General features: G+C 46.9%; 2 protein-coding genes across 2 annotated transcripts; both read left to right on the top strand.

Moving 5' to 3' along the window:
• Positions 1-6: 6 nt before the first annotated feature.
• On the top strand, positions 7-1,921 carry LOC128276267 (uncharacterized; the record flags this gene model as incomplete). The annotated part of the gene is made up of 5 exons (XM_053014736.1): positions 7-124; positions 197-586; positions 1,136-1,366; positions 1,442-1,660; positions 1,749-1,921. Coding segments are annotated over 5 exons (1,131 nt in total), but the record flags the coding sequence as incomplete, so codon positions are not given.
• Positions 1,922-4,393: 2,472 nt separating this feature from the next.
• On the top strand, positions 4,394-5,422 carry LOC128276266 (microfibril-associated glycoprotein 4-like). Its single transcript, XM_053014735.1, has one exon. It carries the CDS (start codon positions 4,394-4,396, stop codon positions 5,420-5,422), a length of 1,029 nt encoding a protein of 342 aa, XP_052870695.1.
• Positions 5,423-8,595: the final 3,173 nt, after the last annotated feature.

The following is an 8,595-nucleotide window of genomic DNA, read 5'->3' as shown; positions in this document are numbered from 1 at the left end:
GGCCACCGGATGTTGATCCTTTCGACCGACGGTGGCACCGTTCAGCCTCAGCACACCGTCGACACGCTGGTATCCATATCGGGCGAACGTTATGATTTCGTGCTCACCGCCAACCAACCGCCCGGTAAGGGGCCAGCCCAAAAAATCCCAAATATCCACCGCGGCGCAGATAAATCGGCATCGCTAATAATTTCAGGCAATTACTGGCTCCGAGTGCGTGGCATTGGGTTCTGCAATTCGATGCGCGTCGAAGATTTTGCCATCCTCTCGTACATCACCGAAGACGACGTCGGCCGTGGGACGGAAGCTGGGCTTAGCGTTGCCCAAACACTGGCATTTCCCCGACAGTGGATACCCTCGTACGATGAACCGTTTCCGGTCGGCAGTGTGCTGAACTTTCAGACGGCACCGTGCTACACACCGGGCGACCCGTTCATTTGTGCCGCCGACCTGGAGTCGTATGAAGCTTTCCGCGACGACGAACTCATCGATGCCGTGCCGGATGTTACGTTTCACGTCGGGTTCTACGTGTGGAGGGCAGCGAACAGTTTCCTGTTTTCCGAGCATGGCACGAGCCATTTTGCGAGTAAGATTTCCATTTCTTTATACCATCCATACGAGCCTCGAAGTCTTCGAGAGTCTCTTCCCGTGGTTACATTTCGTGGGCTACCTTGCCCTTGCTTGCGGCTCTTGATTAGGGCGCATCCTAATCAAAGAATTGCGCCTCGAACTTCCCGGAAGCCGTCGGTGAGCATATGATGGAACGGAGAGGATAATTTAATTCATCTACAAAGACCTAGGGAAGGCTCAAGAAGTTTAGACTTGACAAGCCCGATGTCAATCGATACATGTCCACCGAAGAGTGCAATCGTTTCTTCATATTTTCACCATCCTGCACCGTTCCAGGCATGCTCGTAGGGCCATCGTTACGACTTTAAACAACTCCGGACGCCGGATGATGGTAGATTACCGACTGTACTCAAAACACACACACACGTAGCCCAACAATCCTGAGTCGATAAATAATTGGTGCACTCGTGCCCGATTGGAGTTGATGTGCATAAGAGCATTATAAACATAGTCATTAATTAAACGAATGACTTGGGGGCTTCTCTCTCGCATGTGTCTTTCGTAGCGGTGCGGGATGATTTTAACACGATCGCTGCAACGAACATGATCAGCTTCGAGCCACCCTCCTTTCCGCTGCTGATTTCGCCCGAGCTTATAATCGACGAGAATACCCAGTTCTGCAACGCCAGCCACAAGCCCGAGCACTGCACCAACGACACGCTGTGCTTCTGCACCCACCGCCTAAAGGTGAAGCTTAATGACATCGTCGAAATAGTGCTCTTCGATACTGCGAAAGGTATCCCTCTCCCTCTCTCTCTCTATGCCTCGCACTTGCCGTTTCAATGACGGGATGTTCCCCTTTTCTTCGCAGTCGTCCAGGAGTTCTATCATCCCTTTCATCTGCACGGTCATCGGTTTATAGTGACCGACACTGGTCGATTTCCCAGCAGCTTAACGAAGGATCACGTGCAGTACCTCCAGAAGCTGCGGAAGGTGCGGCGCCCGAACGCCCTATCGCCACCGTACAAGGATACAATGGCCATACCGAACCGTGGCTTCGTCAAGATTCGCTTCCGAGCGAACAACCCCGGTGAGTACCGAGGAAGAAACCCAGCCGGAACTGTGGCCCAGCCACTTTCCTCGAGTTGTGAGCATTGAGCATTATGGATGTGTTGCAGGGTTTTGGTTGGTGCACTGCCACTTCGAATGGCACCTTGCCAACGGGATGGGTCTGGTGCTGCAGGTGGGCGAACTGTCGGAGATGCTGAAGCCGCCGGCCGACTTTCCCCGGTGTGGCAGTTACCAGCCGCCGCTCGGTGGCGAAGTGGCGCATAACTTCCCCAGCGGCTAACCGACCCGTGTCAGGCAAGCATTATGATTGTACAGCAGCATTTAAGATTTGGTGAGCTCCATCAATTTAAGACATAAACCACGTGCGTCGGTAGAGTCGCATGGATCAGGAATAAAGAATTCAATATTTTATCAATTTGTATGTTTGAACGATTGTTGTTTTTGAAATCTGATTCATCGAACGCTACTCGCGCTTTTCTTCTCGACCTCACGCAGAGGTTTTCACACGCTGCGCCCTTTCTTAGCCCTTTCAGGGTCTTGGGCGGTTTCCGTAACACGCTGCCTGCTTGTGGTTATTATTTTTTAATCGGAAAATTCCGCTACAAAAATTCGTTAAACTTCGCCATTTCGGTCAGCAGATTCGAAAAAATTTGACTTTCTGGAGCCACAAAACACTAGGGGAACAGGAGCGAGGTATGGTAAGTAGCAGGCAGTGCACCGCAAAATTGCATCAAAATATTTGGCAAGCAAAAATACTAAAATATTGCGTTTGAACGTATTATGCAATATTATTACGAAATGTTTCCTCACAAGCTTGCACCGGAAAGTTGCACTAAAATCTATATCGTGAAATTTCGATGTCAAAGATGCATCTCGCTCTGGTCGACCGAATACCGAAAAAGTCGATGAAATTATGGAAAGGATTGAGCAAGACCGGTATGTTAGCAGCTATACCATTGCTGACGAGTTGGGCATCGCACAGAAAACAGTTTGAAACCATTTGGAAAAGGCTGGATACAAAAAGGAGCTCGATGTTTGGGTGCCAGATGAATTGACGGTGAAAAGTTTAATGGACCGAATTTCCATCTGCGAGTCTCTGTTGAAACGTATAAGTAACGCAAATAAGTATCCAGCAATCATTCATCAAAAACACATTTCATTGAAGCTTATTTCCACCTTGGTGGTTGTGTTAGTAAGCAGTATGGTGATTCGGTAAAGCCACATATCGTGCAAGAGAAGCCAATGCACCCACAACGAGTGACTGTTTGGTGAGGATTTTGGCTGATTGCTTCTTCGGCGAAATTGAAGCTGAGAACTTAGACGCCTTTTGGGTTCGCCAAAAAATTAGAATCAACCGTTCAAATAAAAGATCAAGCATCGCAAAATGTTAAGCCGTTTTTGTTTTATAACCAAATGAAAAAGTGTGCGCTTATTTAACCACCCTGTACAAAGCAAATGGCAATCACTTTGTCCTACTTGTGACTTTATGTTGTTGCCCTCGTATGTTCTGCTTTTGACAGGATACGATATTAATGGTCGGTAATGAAACGCCTTTGAACAGACCAAGAGGCTGCGCAACACGAAAACACGTTCTATCAAGCAGTTGCGAAATGTTCATACCAGGAACAGGAACTAGGACAACAGAGGGCACCTACCCCAAGGATCGTCAAAACACTTATCAACCAACTTGTAACCCAACGCAATACTACGGATCATCGAAACATTGTCGGCGGCCGACGCGACCACGGCACCTCGAGTTACATCCTCCGTTAAGCGATAAACTCCACCACAAATCGCAGTGTAAGTGGGTGAGGCAACCGGCCCCAACCGGATCGCTAGAATCATCCGAGCAAACCGAGAATCGAGCGAACAATTGCAAAGCCAGCAATTTGGGTCACCGACCCAACGATCGCTAGAACCGTCACTCCAAGACCCGGAAGAACGCGATCGCGAACCGTAGTGTAAGCAGATAAGGGCTAACCCATCGATCAGCGATCGGGACGACGATCAGTGCGAAGGATAGCACGGAAAGAGCGGCAACCGGCACGAAAGGAAACGATGCACTCGGTAGCCGACAACCCGGAACACGACTCGCTCAAGTCGTAATTGGGGCGTTAGAGCAGAATATAACTAGTGATAAGGTACGCGTGAGCCGAGAGGGACATAAATTATTGTGCGTATATAAGAAAGTTAAACGGGCCGCTGTTGGCCGATTGTTAGATTCAACTTCGAAGTGTGCGAACATTTATTCAACTACAAAGGCTCCGCAGTCCGTTCGACGACGTGAAGTGTTATCAGTAAGTAATTATCTTTTCCAAAGGCGATGTTTGATCCTTGCATGTTAATGTTACTGAAGCGTATTGAAACTGCGCACTTTTTGGTTCATTACGCATTGTTAAAACTGACAGTAGCACACGGTCAGAGTCTAATTAATCAGCAAACTTGTTCCACCCAAAGCAAAAGTGTGCATCACCCCAAAGTTCGTTGTTCGACAAACACATTACAGTGTCACATCATTATTTTTAAGTACTCACATAATTATCTAGCTATTTTATGAAGATTCTCTTACCACCAATTTATTTATAAACCATAGACTTTAATATTACATCAAAACACCAAGTTAACGCTGTTCTTGTTTCTTTATTCCTCTATAAAGCGAATTTTGGACCCTTGAGCTCATTTGTGTATTTTGGAAACGATAAGCCCGCAGAGTGTCGTAGTGTCGTAGTGTCGTGAAGTGTGTTTCGGAAGCATGGGGCCTCTAGCATGGACAGTGTTCTTGTGCATCGCCAGCAGTGCTAGATCGGGTGACGCAATTTTCGACGAAACTGATTCTGCTACACCATGTTCTGCTAGCTTTTCTGGATATGCTCTCGAGATGCTCATGGTAAAGCTGGACCACATGCAGCAAAGTGTTCTGCAACTACAGATCGAATTGGCCAAGCACCGGGAAGAGGCTGCGCAAAGCCAAAATAACAGCGATAAGAGCCTGGTCGATATTAAGAGGATCGTGCAGAACAATCTCGATTCGATGCATCGATGGGAGGATGATGTTGGACGCAACTTAAGTCGCCTACAGGAACGATCATGGCAGATCTTGACGCAAATACTTACGAATGTCACAATGAAGACCAATCCTCTTTCATATGCACCCTATCGCTCGTGCAGTGACATTCGGAATGCACAGTCTGGAGTATATATTATCCAGGCGAACGATGAAAGCAACCCTTTTATTGCGTACTGTCAGAGGGATATGATGGGTAAAGGCATCTGGTTGGTGATACAGCACCGATTCGACGGATCGCTAAACTTCTATCGCAACTGGACCGAGTATCGAAATGGTTTTGGTGACATTGAGAAGGAGTTCTGGATCGGACTGGAACGAATGCATCAGCTGACAATGGGGCGACCCCATGAACTGATGGTTGAGCTGAGAGACTTTAAGGGGAATTATAAATTTGCACTCTACGCAGCATTCGAGATCGGCAGTGAAGCCGAACAATACAATCTGAAAACCCTTGGAGCGTACAACGGAACTGCAGGGGATTCTCTGTCATATCACAAGAATATGAAATTCTCGACGTACGATCGTAATAATGACTTGAACAACGGAAATTGTGCTAAATCATTTGAGAGTGCCTGGTGGTACAGAAGCTGCTATCATTCCAATTTGAACGGGCTATACAAGAATATAGTAGATGATAGATCGATGAACTGGTACGACTTCAGCAATTCCTTAGAAGGACTGAGCTTTTCAAGAATGATGATCCGACCAAAATAAACTCTATTGTCTAGTCGCTTAAGATCAGCTGTGCGTTATCCATTCCCTACTACAACCTCCAAAACCTCCAAAAGGTCAACGTACGTCTCGAAGACTCGAAATAATCCTTCCGTTTGAAAATGCACGATTTAACGTGGCCAAAAACGAGAAGACCTTAAGCGCCAAACGTCAAATCAGAATAGCTTCTGCTACGGCCCATAACGTACGCTTTGCCTGGTCCGGAAATCTTAACCCGAGCAGCGACTACTTCCATCACTATCTTCTTCTTCAAATATAAATATTCTTCTATAGTTATAAAACTGTGTGTTTTTCTGTCTGTACCGCATTTGCTCCAAAACTACTGAACCAATCCGCTTAAAATTTTGCACAGCGTAGTTTTGTGACCCCGGATTGTGAATAGGAAAATTTGACCTTCCCACACCTCCGGGGAGGGGGGCTTCCATACAAATGCTACATAAACCCCTCTTCCCCTTTAACCGCGTTTGAAACACCTCCCCAGTTTACAAAAAAGAGCTCCCATACAAAATCTGGGTAAATGTCAACAAAACTCGGATATTTTTTAAGTAATTTGAGCCAAATACAGCTGTTGCGAGTTTTGACATGTATCCAACGGGAAGCGGGAAAGGAAGCCTATCGGATAAGTTCAAGGGAAACTCGATAGTTCGAAACGGAGGAGTAACGGGAGGCGGGAAGGGAAACTGAACGATTACGTCATCGGGAAGCGATCGTCTGAAAAGTAGGAGTAACGGGAAATGAGAAGGGAAGCCGATCAAATACCTGACCAGGAAGCCCTATCATCCGAAACGGAGGAGTAACGGGAAGCGAGAAGCGAAACCGTGTGAAAGAAAGAAAGAAAGAAGAAGAAAAAGAAAGAAGAAGACGAAGAAGAAGGGAGCGAGAAGGAAAGCCGATCGGATACGTCACCAGGAAGCCCGGTCCTCTGAAACGCCGGATAATCGAGAAATGAGGATGAAATGTGAGGTGGCGAAGCGCACCGGGAACAGCTAGTAATAAATAAATGTTGTATTAGAAAGGATACACCACCGAAATTGTTAAACCATTTCATTTTGATTTTGAAAGGATTTTGTAAACATATTTTTTTCCACAAGCCACATTGGCTCTGGTGCGTAGTTTGATTGACAATTTTCAAGCAACACTTAGAGCCAATAGCCCTCATTTGATGAAACGAAAACAAATACATGTAACCGGTTTAGGAACATTGCGACATTGACTGAGACACACATTACAGTCAACAAGTGACCAGAAATTCTTCCATACGTACGACAATGCTCAAGCAGCGGGTCGTTATATCCATAGATTACAATACCATACTATAATTCATATAGCTTGAGCAACGAATCGAATGAAATTTGCAATATTGCGTTGCCCAAAATTATGCAAATCGTGTGCCTGTTCCGAATTGGCGATAGTATTTTTCACCCGAAGAACCCTCAAAACGGCGACTACCATCGCGTTGCTGACGCGTGTTTGAGTTTTTCAACCGTATCCTGGTTTGTAACATGAAGTATGATCGATAGGACGCTTACACTGCAGTTTTATGTTTACTATGGGTTTGGATTTGAAGCACTAAAATCATGTGTAACTTTTGCAACAAACTACACTCAATGCACACTTTTGCGAATAATTTTGAGTCATAATCAATCCATTTAGTTACCGTTCCATCAAGCACCCCTTAATGAAATCCAAACAAACCTATCATCCTGCGCCGAGATTCGGGAGCAAAAAAACGTCACCCCTTGCGGAACACATCGCTTACGCTAACTTCTTCTAGTGATACCACTCCCTGAATGTGTTTGTGCTGCGCTCAGTCCACGGTACGGTCCCTCACGGGAATCGTAATTACGGTCGAGTTGTTTGTTTGACATCCTTGGAGGTTTAATATCAAAAATGCACATTCTTACCACCTGGCGCTGTCCAATCGAACAGCGTGTACGACATTGCGTCTTACCGTAGTAACTTTTCATTCTAAATTCATGCTTCAATCCAAACCCAAAGTGGGAGTGATTTTTTTTACCTTATCATATGCAACTAATGTGCGTGTCTAATAGGACGCAATCATTCTCAACTGCGCACTATTTGCTCGTTCTACGCTTCCGGTGACTTTCCACTGGCTCGAAACCATCGAGCCAAAGTGGCTTCGAGCAAACAGGGCGGCCTGATGTCTCCCGATGCTGATTAGCGCCATTGGTAGCCCTCTTTCAATCCAATTTACGAACGTGGCATACGATAAGCAGAGTGCACGTGTCATAACTACGTGGCGGTCCCCTTCGAGGGACCGCACGAAAAAAAAACAGCAAACACTGGAAAGAATCTCTCCATCTGGCAGCATTTCCTAGGACCAGTCCCAGTGGAAGCATTCCATCGCCATTTTTGTTTTTCCGCTCAGTATTTGTGCGCTACAAAGTTTAATCGAATCAAGTGTGGAACTAATTTGCTCAAAACTTGGCGTACAAGTCACCGCAAACCGCGCCACCACACCGTTGCATAATCTTGTAAAACCAGATAAAAGACAGCACCGTCGGAGTGAACTAGAAATCCATCGGGACGCTTCTCAGGGCCGGCTTCTGGTTCCGTTTGGAACGTTGCGCCGGCTTTCCGTCGTCTCCTCGGGGCCAAAGAAGCCAGACCGGGCGGAAAAAACCGGGAAACCGAGCCGACCGTTCCGAGTTCCACGGCGCACTTAATCAACCAACATAACGCGCGCTTCGCGCACCAACATTACCGACGCCCCTTCGCGAAGGGTGATACCACCAACCCACGACGGTGGACGGTGCGAAGGGTGCGTGATTTTTGCCGACCTTTCGTGCCCTCCCCTTCAGGGCCCGGCCCTGGGCCCGAGGACCACAAATGGAAGCTGCAGGCGCAAAGAAAAGATGCCCAAGTGCTGCTCGGCTCGGGGTTTCTGCGGAAAACATGTGTTAATTGTGTATGCGAACGGCTTACGCATGTTGCGCCTCGGTGCCTGGATGCCCCCGTGCCGTGTGTGTGTGTGTCTATTTGTCGGAATATTTGCCGTGCGGCTTCAATTTAGCATAAATGGTAATGCATTCGGTAAACATGCCTCCCGTTTGATGATTATCCTTCGCAGCGCACACACACGCCCGAGAGAGAGAGAGAGAGAGAGACTATAATTTGCGTTTCCCGTTTCGGGT

This window comes from Anopheles cruzii, unplaced genomic scaffold, assembly GCF_943734635.1.
Source record: "Anopheles cruzii unplaced genomic scaffold, idAnoCruzAS_RS32_06 scaffold00825_ctg1, whole genome shotgun sequence".
Classification (NCBI taxonomy): Eukaryota; Metazoa; Arthropoda; class Insecta; order Diptera; family Culicidae; genus Anopheles; species Anopheles cruzii.
This window is presented reverse-complemented; position numbering and strand designations above follow the sequence as displayed.

What these genes read in the sequence shown, in the direction of transcription:
- LOC128276266 (XM_053014735.1), top strand. Translation starts at nt 4,394, where the DNA reads ATGGGGCCTCTAGCATGGACAGTGTTCTTGTGCATCGCCAGCAGTGCT.